The 17,428-nt window shown below is 43.3% G+C and overlaps 1 protein-coding gene across 4 annotated transcripts in view; it reads left to right on the top strand.

The window, feature by feature from the left end:
* LOC311227799 (alpha-2-macroglobulin-like protein 1) overlaps positions 1-17,428 on the top strand; it is a 115,547-nt gene that overhangs the window by 49,456 nt on the left and 48,663 nt on the right. For 2 of the 4 annotated variants that reach the window (XM_084313621.1, XM_084313619.1), the window contains exons 18-21: positions 4,927-5,056; positions 5,899-6,127; positions 12,488-12,614; positions 16,523-16,644. In XM_084313621.1, coding sequence (XP_084169747.1) covers positions 4,927-5,056; positions 5,899-6,127; positions 12,488-12,614; positions 16,523-16,644 — 608 coding nt within the window. Of the gene's footprint in view, positions 1-4,923; positions 5,057-5,898; positions 6,128-12,487; positions 12,615-16,522; positions 16,645-17,428 lie in introns of all 4 variants that reach the window. The other 2 variants (XM_084313620.1, XM_084313618.1) reach the window with 1 other exon arrangement.

Below are 17,428 nucleotides of genomic sequence, written 5' to 3'. Positions count from 1 at the left end.
GACAGGTTTATAGGTACAGAAGAAGAGACAGGTTTATAGGTAGAGAAGAAGAAGAGACAGGTTTATAGGTAGAGAAGAAGAAGAGACAGGTTTATAGGTAGAGAAGAAGAGACAGGTTTATAGGTAGAGAAGAAGAGACGGGTTTATAGGTACAGAAGAAGAGACAGGTTTATAGGTAGAGAAGAAGAAGAGACAGGTTTATAGGTAGAGAAGAAGAGACAGGTTTATAGGTAGAGAAGAAGAGACAGGTTTATAGGTACAGAAGAAGAGACAGGTTTATAGGTAGAGAAGAAGAAGAGACAGGTTTATAGGTAGAGAAGAAGAAGAGACAGGTTTATAGGTAGAGAAGAAGAGACAGGTTTATAGGTAGAGAAGAAGAGACAGGTTTATAGGTAGAGAAGAAGAAGAGACAGGTTTATAGGTACAGAAGAAGAAGAGACAGGTTTATAGGTACAGAAGAAGAGACAGGTTTATAGGTACAGAAGAAGAGACAGGTTTATAGGTAGAGAAGAAGAAGAGACAGGTTTATAGGTACAGAAGAAGAGACAGGTTTATTGGTAGAGAAGAAGAAGAGACAGGTTTATAGGTAGAGAAGAAGAGACAGGTTTATAGGTAGAGAATAAGAGACAGGTTTATAGGTAGAGAAGAAGAGACAGGTTTATAGGTAGAGAAGAAGAGACAGGTTTATAGGTAGAGAAGAAGAAGAGACAGGGTTATAGGTAGAGAAGAAGAGACAGGTTTATAGGTAGAGAAGAAGAGACAGGTTTATAGGTAGAGAAGAAGAGACAGGTTTATAGGTAGAGAAGAAGAGACAGGTTTATAGGTACAGAAGAAGAGACAGGTTTATAGGTAGAGAAGAAGAAGAGACAGGTTTATAGGTAGAGAAGAAGAGACAGGTTTATAGGTAGAGAAGAAGAAGAGACAGGTTTATAGGTAGAGAAGAAGAAGAGACAGGTTTATAGGTACAGAAGAAGAGACAGGTTTATAGGTAGAGAAGAAGAAGAGACAGGTTTATAGGTAGAGAAGAAGAAGAGACAGGTTTATAGGTAGAGAAGAAGAAGAGACAGGTTTATAGGTACAGAAGAAGAAGAGACAGGTTTATAGGTAGAGAAGAAGAGACAGGTTTATAGGTAGAGAAGAAGAAGAGACAGGTTTATAGGTAGAGAAGAAGAAGAGACAGGTTTATAGGTAGAGAAGAAGAGACAGGTTTATAGGTAGAGAAGAAGAAGAGACAGGTTTATAGGTAGAGAAGAAGAAGAGACAGGTTTATAGGTACAGAAGAAGAAGAGACAGGTTTATAGGTAGAGAAGAAGAGACAGGTTTATAGGTAGAGAAGAAGAGACAGGTTTATAGGTAGAGAAGAAGAAGAGACAGGTTTATAGGTACAGAAGAAGAAGAGACAGGTTTATAGGTAGAGAAGAAGAGACCGGTTTATAGGTACAGAAGAAGAGACAGGTTTATAGGTACAGAAGAAGAAGAGACAGGTTTATAGGTAGAGAAGAAGAAGAGACAGGTTTATAGGTAGAGAAGAAGAGACAGGTTTATAGGTAGAGAAGAAGAAGAGACAGGTTTATAGGTAGAGAAGAAGAAGAGACAGGTTTATAGGTAGAGAAGAAGAGACAGGTTTATAGGTACAGAAGAAGAGACAGGTTTATAGGTAGAGAAGAAGAGACAGGTTTATAGGTAGAGAAGAAGAAGAGACAGGTTTATAGGTAGAGAAGAAGAAGAGACAGGTTTATAGGTAGAGAAGAAGAAGAGACAGGTTTATAGGTAGAGAAGAAGAAGAGACAGGTTTATAGGTAGAGAAGAAGAAGAGACAGGTTTATAGGTAGAGAAGAAGAAGAGACAGGTTTATAGGTAGAGAAGAAGAAGAGACAGGTTTATAGGTAGAGAAGAAGAGACAGGTTTATAGGTAGAGAAGAAGAAGAGACGGGTTTATAGGTACAGAAGAAGAAGAGACAGGTTTATAGGTAGAGAAGAAGAGACAGGTTTATAGGTAGAGAAGAAGAAGAGACAGGTTTATAGGTAGAGAAGAAGAAGAGACAGGTTTATAGGTAGAGAAGAAGAGACAGGTTTATAGGTAGAGAAGAAGAGACAGGTTTATAGGTACAGAAGAAGAAGAGACAGGTTTATAGGTAGAGAAGAAGAAGAGACGGGTTTATAGGTAGAGAAGAAGAAGAGACAGGTTTATAGGTAGAGAAGAAGAAGAGACAGGTTTATAGGTAGAGAAGAAGAAGAGACAGGTTTATAGGTAGAGAAGAAGAGACAGGTTTATAGGTAGAGAAGAAGAAGAGACAGGTTTATAGGTAGAGAAGAAGAAGAGACAGGTTTATAGGTAGAGAAGAAGAAGAGACAGGTTTATAGGTAGAGAAGAAGAAGAGACAGGTTTATAGGTAGAGAAGAAGAAGAGACAGGTTTATAGGTACAGAAGAAGAAGAGACAGGTTTATAGGTACAGAAGAAGAAGAGACAGGTTTATAGGTAGAGAAGAAGAAGAGACAGGTTTATAGGTAGAGAAGAAGAGACAGGTTTATAGGTAGAGAAGAAGAAGAGACAGGTTTATAGGTAGAGAAGAAGAGACATGTTTATAGGTAGAGAAGAAGAGACAGGTTTATAGGTAGAGAAGAAGAGACAGGTTTATAGGTACAGAAGAAGAAGAGACAGGTTTATAGGTACAGAAGAAGAGACAGGTTTATAGGTACAGAAGAAGAGACAGGTTTATAGGTAGAGAAGAAGAAGAGACAGGTTTATAGGTACAGAAGAAGAGACAGGTTTATAGGTAGAGAAGAAGAAGAGACAGGTTTATAGGTACAGAAGAAGAGACAGGTTTATAGGTACAGAAGAAGAAGAGACAGGTTTATAGGTACAGAAGAAGAGACAGGTTTATAGGTACAGAAGAAGAGACAGGTTTATAGGTAGAGAAGAAGAAGAGACAGGTTTATAGGTACAGAAGAAGAGACAGGTTTATAGGTAGAGAAGAAGAGACAGGTTTATAGGTAGAGAAGAAGAGACAGGTTTATAGGTAGAGAAGAAGAAGAGACAGGTTTATAGGTAGAGAAGAAGAGACAGGTTTATAGGTACAGAAGAAGAAGAGACAGGTTTATAGGTAGAGAAGAAGAAGAGACAGGTTTATAGGTACAGAAGAAGAAGAGACAGGTTTATAGGTAGAGAAGAAGAAGAGACAGGTTTATAGGTACAGAAGAAGAAGAGACAGGTTTATAGGTACAGAAGAAGAAGAGACAGGTTTATAGGTACAGAAGAAGAGACAGGTTTATAGGTAGAGAAGAAGAGACAGGTTTATAGGTAGAGAAGAAGAAGAGACAGGTTTATAGGTAGAGAAGAAGAGACAGGTTTATAGGTACAGAAGAAGAGACAGGTTTATAGGTAGAGAAGAAGAGACAGGTTTATAGGTAGAGAAGAAGAAGAGACAGGTTTATAGGTAGAGAAGAAGAGACAGGTTTATAGGTACAGAAGAAGAGACAGGTTTATAGGTAGAGAAGAAGAGACAGGTTTATAGGTACAGAAGAAGAAGAGACAGGTTTATAGGTACAGAAGAAGAGACAGGTTTATAGGTAGAGAAGAAGAGACAGGTTTATAGGTAGAGAAGAAGAGACAGGTTTATAGGTAGAGAAGAAGAGACAGGTTTATAGGTAGAGAAGAAGAGACAGGTTTATAGGTACAGAAGAAGAGACAGGTTTATAGGTACAGAAGAAGAGACAGGTTTATAGGTAGAGAAGAAGAAGAGACAGGTTTATAGGTACAGAAGAAGAAGAGACAGGTTTATAGGTACAGAAGAAGAGACAGGTTTATAGGTAGAGAAGAAGAGACAGGTTTATAGGTAGAGAAGAAGAGACAGGTTTATAGGTACAGAAGAAGAAGAGACAGGTTTATAGGTACAGAAGAAGAGACAGGTTTATAGGTAGAGAAGAAGAGACAGGTTTATAGGTAGAGAAGAAGAGACAGGTTTATAGGTAGAGAAGAAGAGACAGGTTTATAGGTAGAGAAGAAGAGACAGGTTTATAGGTAGAGAAGAAGAGACAGGTTTATAGGTACAGAAGAAGAGACAGGTTTATAGGTACAGAAGAAGAGACCGGTTTATAGGTAGAGAAGAAGAGACAGGTTTATAGGTACAGAAGAAGAAGAGACAGGTTTATAGGTACAGAAGAAGAGGGTGGCACAGCGGACATTGCGCTCATCACCAATGCAAGAGACACCGTGTTCGACTCCGGCTGTCGGCGTCATACTAACTCGATTGTAGGCTTGGCAACCAGTGAAAGCTTAAAAAAGAAAGTCCTGATTATTAGGCTCCTGAAATATCGTTCATACAAAGAAAACACTTAGTATTTTACATGCTAATGGACCTTGTAGAAGTGGAGCAATCTTCCATTTACATGGGTATGTACAGTATGTACTTTTAGGCACATTTTCTGAAAATATGGCTAGAGGTTATTAAAGCTGCTGGTGCCTCCGGGAATCTGTGGAAAACCTGTGTTGCGTGTGCCTACTGCGACTTTAACCCTTTCACTACCACACTACAGAAGGTTAACCCGTTCACTACCACACTACAGAAGGTTAACCCTTTCACTACCACACTACAGAAGGTTAACCCGTTCACTACCACACTACAGAAGGTTAACCTTTCACTACCACACTACAGAAGGTTAACCCTTTCACTACCACACTACAGAAGGTTAACCCGTTCACTACCACACTACAGAAGGTTAACCCTTTCACTACCACACTACAGAAGATGTGATCTATTATGATGATGCTGGACCTGAAGCAGAAGCTGCCCCTCCTGGTGCTCCTCCCCCCAAGAAGACCCAGGAGCCCCTCAGAACATACTTCCCTGAGACCTGGATCTGGGAGCTGGTCCACGTTGGGTAAGGCGGTGTCTGGCAGTAATGCTTCATGTGTTATTTAGTAGACTCTCCGGTGCCCATGGCCTTCAACATGATGCCCGACAGCAGCGGCGGTGAGCGCTCCAAGGACCACAAGGAGACCACCGTCAGGACCTACTTCCCCGAGACCTGGATCTGGGACCTGGTTTCTGTCGGGTAATACTAATGAGGGCCTACATTATAAGAGGCGCACATGAATACAAGAAAATGGGTGCCCCCCCCCCCCCCCCCCCCCCTATTGAATTATGTATTTAAAGGGATAGTCTTGTTTTTTTTCTCGAGCGCAAGATTGTATACAGTGACTTAATTTCTGTCGTATGTTCAAACCTCAGTGCATTGTGCTGTAAAGACTAGTGGTGAAGTGGTTAGTGGTCGTCTCACTGTGCTGTAAAGACTAGTGGTGAAGTGGTTAGTGGTCGTCTCACTGTGCTGTAAAGATTAGTGGTGAAGTGGTTAGTGGTCGTCTCACTGTGCTGTAAAGACTAGTGGTGAAGTGGTTAGTGGTCGTCTCACTGTGCTGTAAAGACTAGTGGTGAAGTGGTTAGTGGTCGTCTCACTGTGCTGTAAAGACTAGTGGTGAAGTGGTTAGTGGTCGTCTCACTGTGCTGTAAAGACTAGTGGTGAAGTGGTTAGTGGTCGTCTCACTGTGCTGTAAAGACTAGTGGTGAAGTGGTTAGTGGTCGTCTCACTGTGCTGTAAAGACTAGTGGTGAAGTGGTTAGTGGTCGTCTCACTGTGCTGTAAAGACTAGTGGTGAAGTGGTTAGTGGTCGTCTCACTGTGCTGTAAAGACTAGTGGTGAAGTGGTTAGTGGTCGTCTCTCTGTGCTGTAAAGACTAGTGGGACAGTGAGTGTTGTATGTGTCTCTACAGAGACAGTGAGTGTTGTATGTGTCTCTACAGAGACAGTGAGTGTTGTATGTGTCTCTACAGAGACAGTGAGTGTTGTATGTGTCTCTACAGAGACAATGGGTCAGTGAGTGTTGTATGTGTCTCTACAGAGACAATGGGACAGTGAGCGTGGAGAAGACCGTCCCACACAGCATCACGAAGTGGGCCGCGTCGGCCTTCTGCACGTCGCCGGTCGCCGGGTTCGGCCTGGCTCCGAACGCCGGCCTGGTCGCCTTCCAGCCCTTCTTCGTCAGCCTGACGCTGCCCTACTCCGTCGTCCGAGGGGAAGTGTTCACGCTCAAAGCCACCGTCTTCAACTACCTCTCCCGGTGCATCATGGTGAGCGGCGTGCGATGGATTAAAGGAACATGCCAACATTTTGGGGAAATTGAGAGAGAGACGAGAAGATGGATACCAGTTTCCTCTCTGTGCGTTCGGTACTAGAAAGCTATCTGGCTGCACGTTAGCCTAGCTTAGCACAATGAATGGAAGCGGACAGTGCCGGTTAGCCTAGGCATTGTCCAACTAACACCTCTCTCGAAGGCTAACCGGCACTGTCCGCTTCCATTCATTGTGCTAAGCTAGTGTAGCCGGGCTCGTATTGCCACCTCTGCGTTGTGTTAAACTTCGATGCCCCGAGTGCGAGTTTCGAACCCGGGCCGGCCGCACCGCGGGTGACATCGCAGACCACTATACCAAGAGGTGAATTCACTTCTTGGTAACGTGTCTGCATGCCATACCGCTATGTGCCAAAGTCACTTCACAACACTTGAAGTCCATCGTGTCAGGAGGAGAACAGCCTCTCCCTGAACGTCAGCAAAACAAAAGAGATGATTGTGGACTTTAGGAGGTCGGGGTTCAGGGACTACAGCCCCCTCAGCATCGACGGGGCACCGGTCGAGAGAGTGAACAGTTTTAAGTACACCGGTCGAGAGAGTGAACAGTTTTAAGTACCTCGGAGTCCACGTATCCGAGGACTTGACATGGACCACACACATTGACAGTGTAGTCAAGAAGGCACGACAACACCTCTACTTCCTTAGGCGCTTAACACTTTGAGCGCCACTCACGGCTTTATTCGGGTTTACGACCCGACCGTTGAATGCCACGTCACGGCTATTCTCGGGTATTTATTTTTAATTTTTTTATTAGCGATCTGAAATCCTATTTCATCACGCGAGCCTACCGTTGGAGATCCAGGGACCGCCGGCGATCAGATGTGAAAAAAGCGCCCCCTATCGTCTCCCAGATGGTAAATCACCCTTTTCGAATGGACTCAATGAAAGTGAACGGATTTCTGACTCCACATTTTACTTCTCACTGATGCAGCCGGGGTCTACCAGAGTTCATTCTGGAGCCTCTGAGCCATGGCGAATATTGGTTATACTGGATCAATACATTTATCGATTTTTTCGAATGGCGATCGGAAATTGGAATAAACCATTTGGATACCATCTGACCTCAGGTAAGGAATCTATGTTATCAGTGTTAGGATAATCGGACTAGTTTTCACAGAGATACAAGCGTTTATGTGATATAGCTGTTTTGACTGTAAAAGCCATGAGGAAATAACCGCAGCGATTATCAGCATACGGCACAAGCGTGCGTGCGTGCGCACACATATGTGACCCAGTCTGGTGATGTAGCCTACAAGTCGCCAGGGTGAAATGACAGATTTTTTTTTTTTGTGTTTTTTTTTTTATATATATAACTACAGTTCGAGAGTTGAAGAACATATTTAGTACAACAGCGAACAGATATTATAACTCTAATTGTAAGAATTCTGTGTTTAAAAAAGGCCATTTTGAAACACAGTTTGTGCTCTCCACAGAGGAGAGGTGGGGGCAGGGTTTATTTTTGCATCTGAATAGAGCTGCGTGTTGGGATTCAGATTCACTGAGCCAGGTAAAGGCGTTCACACAGAGAGTCATTAACGTTAACGATGGACGCATTCAGGTGAGGGTAGTTGTCCACGCCCCCCCCCCCCCCCCAAAACTAGCTGAAGTGTGAACATCTTTGAGAGGCGTTTTCTCCCATTGAGTGTTTTAGACAACAGACTGAGTTACAAGATTTAAATGAATATATGATATTCAAAACATTCTCATATTTCAAAGTATGACATCATTTGAAAGCTTACATTCTGTACTTTTACAATCTGGAAAAATCTGGAAAATGAAAATGGAGACATGTAGTCACAAACCCTGGACTCGGTCACATATACTATTGATCATCTAGCGTTTATTTGAAAACTATTCATAAATAGGCCGACAAATGACAACGTTCTGGAATATTCCAGTAAAAGGCGATTATCATAGAATGGGTTGTTTTTCCCCGGAAAACGGGTGATTTTCAAAATGCTCTCAAACGGAAATAAAGCGATAATCTGCCTTGCCAATGTTGACTGGAAAATGAGTCTTTGATAAGCGACGGGCAGATTAGACACACAGCCATAATTTAAAACATAGATTAGGCGATATTAACGTTAACATTGGCCGTGGACCGTGGCATTCAAGGGGGTAAAAATGAAAACACGGCCGGCGCTCAAAGTGTTAAGGAAGTTCAACGTGAGTCAGAAGATCCTTAAGAACCTCTACTCATGCACAATAGAGAGCATCCTGACTGGCAATATCACCTCCTGGTTTGGAAATAGCACCGCACAAGACCGTAGCAGACTACAGAGAGTGGCCCGTTCAGCCGAACGCACAATTGGAGGTGGGCTTCCCACTCTCCAAGACATTTACAACAAGCGTTGCAGGAGTAAGGCTAAGCGAATAATAAAAGACCCTAGTCACCCAAACAACTGCCTCTTTGAACTGCTGCGGTCAGGCAAGCGATACTGGAGTCTCATGGCAAGCACAGAGAGACTCAGAAGGAGCTTCTATCCCCAGGCCATCAGGATGCTCAATGACAACACTATGTAACAAACCATCAAATACACTCACAGCACACACATCCACACGCACACACTCACTTTAAATAAACAACTCACTGTAGCACCCACTTTACCCACTTTAGACACTTTAACACACTTTATATTTATTGGTAAAGATATTTGCACTACAACTCATACCTCATTGCACCTTACCCTAAGTTGTGCCTAGTCCATAACTACCTGTGACTGCATGGTAACAAACCAGGGAGAACTGGTCCATAACTAGCTGTGACTGCATGGTAACAAACCAGGGAGAACTGGTCCATAACTATCTGTGACTGCATGGTAACAAACCAGGGAGAACTGGTCCATAACTACCTGTGACTGCATGGTAACAAACCAGGGAGAACTGGTCCATAACTAGCTGTGACTGCATGGTAACAAACCAGGGAGAACTGGTCCATAACTACCTGTGACTGCATGGTAACAAACCAGGGAGAACTGGTCCATAACTAGCTGTGACTGCATGGTAACAAACCAGGGAGAACTGGTCCATAACTAGCTGTGACTGCATGGTAACAAACCAGGGAGAACTGGTCCATAACTAGCTGTGACTGCATGGTAACAAACCAGGGAGAACTGGTCCATAACTACCTGTGACTGTATGGTAACAAACCAGGGAGAACTGGTCCATAACTACCTGTGACTGCATGGTAACAAACCAGGGAGAACTGGTCCATAACTAGCTGTGACTGCATGGTAACAAACCAGGGAGAACTGGTCCATAACTAGCTGTGACTGCATGGTAACAAACCAGGGAGAACTGGTCCATAACTACCTGTGACTGCATGGTAACAAACCAGGGAGAACTGGTCCATAACTAGCTGTGACTGCATGGTAACAAACCAGGGAGAACTGGTCCATAACTAGCTGTGACTGCATGGTAACAAACCAGGGAGAACTGGTCCATAACTAGCTGTGACTGCATGGTAACAAACCAGGGAGAACTGGTCCATAACTAACTGTGACTGCATGGTAACAAACCAGGGAGAACTGGTCCATAACTAGCTGTGACTGCATGGTAACAAACCAGGGAGAACTGGTCCATAACTACCCGCGACGGGTCCTACTAATCACCATAAAGTACCTCAAAGTATACCACAATATATCACCTGGACTGACTGACCTCTACACTCACCACCTCACCTGGACTGACTGACTGACCTCTACACTGGGGTGACAGTGGCTCAAGAGGTAGAGCGGTCGCCTGGTAGTCTGAAGGTTCCCGGTTCGATTCCCACTCCTCCCGGGCAGCGTGTCGATGTGTCCTTGAGCAAGACACTTGATGCCTAATTGCTCCAAGGTTGGCACCTTGCATGGTTGCCTCTGCCTCTGCTGTGTGAGTGAATGGGTAAAGTGTGAGGAACAAAATTGTAAAGCGCTTTGAATAAAAGTACTAGGCCTATATAAATGCACCATTTACATTTTACCATCACTTATCTGAGGTAACAATGTTTTTGTTGGCAGACAGATCCTTGGAACAGTTTTCTTAACAACACTGCTAGCTGTAAGAGCAGGCAACTGCACCTCCTCATCCATCACGCTCAACATAGGGGCCCCCCAGGGCTGTGTTCTGAGCCCCCTCCTCTACTCCCTGTACACACATGACTGCGTAGCACAGCGGAACAACAACACCATCATCAAATTTGCTGATGACACGGTAGTGGTGGGCCTGATCTCTGCCAACGACGAAAGGGCCTACCTGGAAGAGGTAGAGAACCTGTCACAGTGGTGTCAGGAGAACTGCCTCTCCCTGAACGTCAGCCAAACAAAAGAGATGATTGTGGACTTCAGGAGGTCGGGGGTCAAGGACTACAGCCCCCTCAGCATCGACGGGGCACCGGTTGAGAGAGTGAACAGTTTCAAGTACCTCGGAGCCCACATATCCGAGGATTTGACATGGACCACACACATTGACAGTGTTGTGAAGAAGGCACGACAACGCCTCTACTTCCTCAGGCGCCTAAGGAAGTTCCAAGTCAGTCAGAATATCCTTAGGAACTTCTACTCATGTACAATAGAGAGCATCCTGACTGGCAACATCACCTCCTGGTTTGGGAATAGCACTGCACAAGACCGTAGCAGACTACAAAGAGTGACACGTTCAGCCGAACGCACAATTGGAGGGGGGCTTCCCACCCTCCAGAACATTTACAACAAGCGGTGCAAGGGGAAGGCTAAGAGAATTATTAAGGACTCGAGCCACCCGAACAACTGCCTCTTTGAACTGCTGCGGTCAGGCAAGCGATACCGGAGTCTTAAGGCGAGCACAGAAAGACTCAGAAGAAGCTTCTATCCCCAGGCCATCGGGCTGCTAAACGAACAATAAACACCATCAAATGCACACAGCACACACTCACTTAAACAAACAACACACTGCATCACCCACTCTCCACACTTTAGATCACACAAACACACTTTATATTTATTGATAAAGGATTTGCACTACAACTCGTACACCTACTGTAAATTGTACCTAAATTGCACCTCATCCCATTTCTGCCTTGCACTATATAGTATTGTATATTAGTACACTGCACAGTATTGTATATTATATGGTAACTCAGTTACGTCTATTCTGCATCGAACATTGTACATATGTCTATACTGAACACTGTGACCTCATTTTTTTTTACTTCTAATTTACATGCTATACTATGTTGTTTTATTTCATACTTATCTTGTCTTGCACAGTCTCTGGAGCGTAACAGTAAGAAGCATTTTGTATAAAAGTATTCTGTACTTCTGTATGACAACTATTAAAGAAACTTGAAACTTGAGCTAGCATAATTAGCTAAGCATAACACAGCCACTGCTAGCTAGTAAAATTAGCAAGCATAACGCAGCCACTGCTAGCTAGCATAATTAGCCAGCATAACGCAGCAACTCCTAACTAGCATAATTAGCAAGCATAACGCAGCCACTTCTAGCTAATAAAATTAGCAAGCATAACGCAGCCACTGCTAGCTAACAGAATTAGCAAACATAACGCTGCCACTGCTATCTAACAGAATTAGCAACATAATGCAGCTAGCATAATTAGCAAGCATAACGCAGCCACTGCTAGCTAGCATAATTAGCAGGCATAACGCAGCCACTGCTAGCTATAGCATAATTAGCAGGCATAACGCAGCCACTGCTAGCTAGCATAATTAGCAAGCATAACGCAGCCACTGCTAGCTAACAGAATTAGCAAGCATAACACCGCTACTGCTAGCTAGCTAGCGAGCATAACGCAGCCACTGCTAGCTAACAGAATTGGCAACATAACGCAGCCACTGCTAACTAGCATAATTAGCAAGCATAACACAGCTAAAATGATGGTTTCATGGATTAACAAAGCAAATATGTTTTTATTTTGTGGTGAAACCGAACATTTACTGAATCTGAACTGAATCTAGCCCTGTCATCAACCATTTCAGAAACTATATTTCAGAAACCATTTCCAGGTCTTTTCACATGTTCCCTGATCTCTGATTTGGTAAATGGTGTATTTACAATTTGTTCCTCACATTTACATTTGACCCATTCACACACAGAGGGCAAAGGCAACCATGCAAGGTGCTAACCTGCTCATCGGGAGCAATTAGGGGTTAAGTGTCTTGCTCAAAGACACTTCGACACGCTGCCCGGGAGGAGCGGGAATCGAACCGGAAACCTTCTGATTACCAGACAACTGCTCTACCTCCTGAGTCACTGTCGTTATTTGTGATACTTGAGTATTTTGAGAGAGGGTTACAGCTGTTTTTCTGCATGTCTTGGAACAGGTGAAGGTAACGCTAGCCGATTCTGGGGACTACCAGTCCAGAGGCTGTGAGGGCTGTCAGTACAGCCTGTGTCTGTGTGGAGAGGAGAGCCGCACCTTCAAGTGGATCGTCACTCCAACCTCTCTTGGTGAGACTTATCTTACCTATGATGATGATTTGCACACTAAGTATATACCAATAACTGCTCAGGCATGGCAAATCACATTAGATACTCCAATTGATAGTGGAGTGTAGTGTGATATAAGATCAGACTGAGTCATTTTCAATTGACATTCACAGAGATTTCAGAAATGATTTAGTGACTAATCTGAATTTATTTTTCATCATTAAGTTGACAAATCTATCACGGATCTATGTATTGCTTAGCCCTAGACAATTCTATCATATGGTGTGTGCTAAATTCTATCAAATGTCAAATGTTTGTTTTATTTGTCACATAACTATAAGTAAGTAAGTAAATATGTAAATTGTATTTATATAGCACCTTTCTAGATACAGGATCACAAAGTGCTTTCCAATCAAAATAAATTAAGAGCATAAAACATCATTAATACATAGAACCAATTAAACACACCAACTAGTAGAGATATAATACAAAATAAGACCTTGGATACAGTACAGTACAGAAAGGTACAGTACATGTACATTACAGTGAAATTCTTGGTTCTGTATGAGCCCCCTGAGAATGTGCTTCATACAGTAAAAAGTCCAAACACTATACAAAATATACAAACTAAAGTACAACCTAAGAGTACAAAAAAAGCTAATAAAACTATAAAAATTAACCAAATCAAGCACAATCTCGAAGGAGAGGCGGCCGGACTGTGCGGCGCTCATCTTGCATGTTTTCAATGAGTTTTCACGATGAGGCCAGGCGGATAACTGGTAACTGGGGTAACTGCAGCGGTATAAAAAGTACCCAGAAATAATACTTAAGTGAAAGTATGGGTATCGTCTCAAAATCGTACTCAAGTAAAGTCAGAGTATCTGGCTAAAAACACACTTGAGTAAAAGTCAAAACGTTTCTACTTTTAAATGTACTTCAGTACTAAAAAGTAAAAATGTAAACTTTTTTTTCTGACTGTCTATTCTTCTGATAGCAGGTTGTTGTGAAGGGCCAGATTAAACCGAATATATATATTTATTTATATATATATATTTAATTGTATTTGTATATTCTCTAATATTCCCTGATATCCCTTGTATATTCCTTGTACAATATGCATTGAATATCCATTCTAGCCTACTGAACATCCCATAATAGTCTCCATTCTACTATTGGTCGAGACCTTGGTGCCAGGCTGCCATACCCCTCAGACCCAGTTCAAACGTACCGCTCGACATGTACGAACAAGTCCTAGTTCCGCGTAGGAATTTGGCTACCGCACCACTAATGGGACTATTTGTTCATAGTGCGTATATATACTGCGATACTAAAGTAGGACTTTCTTTTCAGTCCAGTTTCTTACCCTCCAATAGAGTCACAGACGTAAAGCCTCCCCGCGACGCCACGTGTGGGAGTAAGGCCAAGTTCGCCTACCATCGGTATTGAGACATCGTGTATATTAATATTTGAATAGTCATATTTGGCACTATATCGTCGAGTTGGACGTAGTCTATTAAGCTAATAATAGTCTGTTAATATATAGTGCTTCGTGCGGTGAGAATACTACCGTAGTCAGTACCCCATCGTTTCGGGCAGAGAACTGGCTGCTTACCCAGGGTGGTTGACCCTATGTGAAGCTGCACCCGAGGAGCCCCAGAGCCGACGAGCGAGTGGACCTGTATACCGGATTATTCTACCGACGACAGCCCGCCTTCCCAGGCACGGATTATGCTTTGGATACTTTGATTATTCCATGGATAAAGACCCCCGACACTGCCGTGTGTTGGAACCCCCCCCCCTGGAGAGGACGCAAGGTGAGGAGACGCTCTGCAAGACGAGGTCTCTTCACGTCTCTCCCCCGTGGACCGGAGAGAGCCGGCCCACAAAGAGTCCACCTGCTTTCATCTGTGGTCCAAGGATCGCCGGCGCATTGAACGGCACTACAGTGGGTTCACCTGGGATACCCTTGGCCGGACGAGGCAGCTGGATTCTACCCCCCCCCCCCCTCCTACTCCTGTCGGCTTACAAGCGACCGGATTAACCCCCTCTAGTGTATCCAGCCTATAATCATTAAAGTATCATTGCTGTTATTCCTTAACTATTCCAGGTCGTATATTTACCACCTGCGCCTTCAGAGATTGGACATTCTCTATTGATATACCGACGAATACTCCTTGCCATAAAAGTGCATACTATTTCAATTCATAAATGTAATTAAGTGATTAAGTGCTTATTCTACACACCATCGCTGTGTAGGAAATAAAGACCTGTTTCTAATTCGTACATTTGTGTTGGATCCGTTTCATCTACGTGAGAGTGTTCATGATAATATATTTATGCCGTGTACTGGGTGGCCGAATATTAAGTACAAAGGTAGTGGTAGTAAGTATCATATCTAGTAATACAGTCAGGGAATTGTACCCCTCAGTTACACAGGTGTTTAATCAAAGATTCCCGCTTTCTAGACTTGCACAAGGACCAATCAGCATGGGTATGGGCGGGTTCATTTTCCATTGATGGGGATTTGATTGGCTGTTTTTAAATAAAGCGCGGCCGCAGGATTAATAACGTTAACGTTAGTTCGACCAGAGAAAGAAATATACTAATTAAAATGGTTGGACCTGCGAGATTTGCACTTTGTAGGTCTGCATTTTAACTGTAAGGAGTAAAAAAGTGTTTTTTTTCTCTGAAATGTAATTGAGTAAAAGTACAAGTATACAAACCTAATAATACTCAAGTACAAGTACAAATCCCCCCAAAACAGTACTTAAGTATTGTAACAAAGTACAATTACTCAGTACTTTACACCCCTGTGGGTAACTGATAAGGTGCTGCTGGACTGAAACCAGAGTGTCTCTCTCTCTCTCTCTCTCTCTCTCTCTCTCTCTCTCTCTCTCTCTCTCTCTCTCTCTCTCTCTCTCTCTCTCTCTAGCCTCTGTCAGCTCCCTCCCCTAACCCTGGGAGGAATGCTGACAATCACTTGCACTAACAAGTCAGGTAGTCTGTGATGAAACACTCGGGGCTAGATCCACAAAGAATGGATTGCACGGAGCAAGTTGCACCCTTACTTACAATTCATTATGAATTGAAAATGGGGGACCCTGATGTAAACAAGACAAAAGTCTTTCTCTGGTCTGCATCCCCTTAACAATTGTGTGTATTGAGCTGTACTGTATTGTACCCATTCTGCAATCTGTTAATACAATTTTCAATCAATCTGCATGGTGATTGATTGAATGAGAACTTTATTAACAGCTCCGTGCAATCCATTCTTTGTGGATCTAGCCCTCAGTCAGAAACATCTTCCTCTGGGGGAGATCTTAAGAGAGAGGGAGGGGAGGAGGGGTGAAGGAGAGGGGAACAGGTACAGTAGGAGGAGAGAGAGGAGAGATGAGATATGCTGTAGTAAGCATACAGTGGTGGAAGAAGTACACAGATCCATGTCTTAAGTAAAGGCCCTTCATTGAAAATTCTTCTGGAGTAGAAAGAACAGTAGATGTAGTGGATTTTGAATGTACTCGAGTATCAAAAGTAAACATTCTGTTCTTTTATTTCATTGCTTGGGAACATTTGCATGCATCGATCTCTAAACGTGGTCCAGTTAAGCTGCTCTGATTATGTCCTCTTGAAGTTGACAGGCTTCAAATTTGAAAGTACATTATGTTTTTTATAATTGTTTTACCATGTTTTCTATGCAAAATCCTAAAAAGTTAATTAGTACAACGTTCCCTAAAATGAAAATAATCAAGTAAAGTACAAGTACCTCTGGAGAGAGAGGGAGAGAGAGCGAGATTATAAGTCGGAAAGAAAGAAAGGAGAAGCTGTTTAGCCTAAATACACAAGCTGAGCGACAGGGCGTAGGCAGGGAGACATGTAGACAATATACGTACAAGACATTCATGCTGTGTGGTGTGTGTGTGTGTGTGCAGGTAAGCTTGATCTGAAGGTCAGCGCTGAAGCCGTTCAGACACAAGAACTGTGTGGCAACGAGGCCGTGACCGTCCCCGAGAGGGGTCGCATCGACACTGTGGTCCGAACACTGCTAGTGGAGGTGAGTGTTCCGTCACAACACAGTGGTTCAAACGCTGCTAGTGGTTAGTGTTCTGTCACGACACAGTGGTTCAAACGCTGCTAGTGGAGGAGTGTTCTGTCACGACACAGTGGTTGAAACACTGCTAGTGGAGGTGAGTGTTCCGTCACAACACCAGTGTTCTGTCACAACACCAGTGTTCTGTCACAACACAGTGGTTGAAACACTGCTAGAGGTTAGTGTTCTGTCACGACACAGTGGTTCAAACGCTGCTAGTGGTTAGTGTTCTGTCACGACACAGTGGTTCAAACGCTGCTAGTGGTTAGTGTTCCGTCACGACACAGTGGGTCAAACACTGCTAGAGGTTAGTGTTCTGTCACGACACAGTGGTTCAAACGCTGCTAGTGGTTAGTGTTCTGTCACGACACAGTGGTTCAAACGCTGCTAGTGGTTAGTGTTCTGTCACGACACAGTGGGTCAAACACTGCTAGTGGTTAGTGTTCTGTCACGACACAGTGGTTCAAACGCTGCTAGTGGTTAGTGTTCTGTCACGACACAGTGGGTCAAACACTGCTAGTGGTTAGTGTTCTGTCACGACACAGTGGTTCAAACGCTGCTAGTGGTTAGTGTTCTGTCACGACACAGTGGGTCAAACACTGCTAGTGGTTAGTGTTCTGTCACGACCAGTGATGCCACAGATTACTTGTAAAAGTAATCTGATTACTGATTACTGATTACTCCTTTAAAAAGTAATCTAAGTTACTTTACTGATTACTTGATTATCAGAGTAACTTAGTTACTTTGA

Source organism: Notolepis coatsorum, assembly GCF_963971535.1.
Source record: "Notolepis coatsorum genome assembly, chromosome: 4".
In the NCBI taxonomy this organism is placed as follows: domain Eukaryota; kingdom Metazoa; phylum Chordata; class Actinopteri; order Aulopiformes; family Paralepididae; genus Notolepis; species Notolepis coatsorum.
Note: the sequence above shows the minus strand (reverse complement) of the source record. Positions and strands in the feature narration are given on the sequence as shown.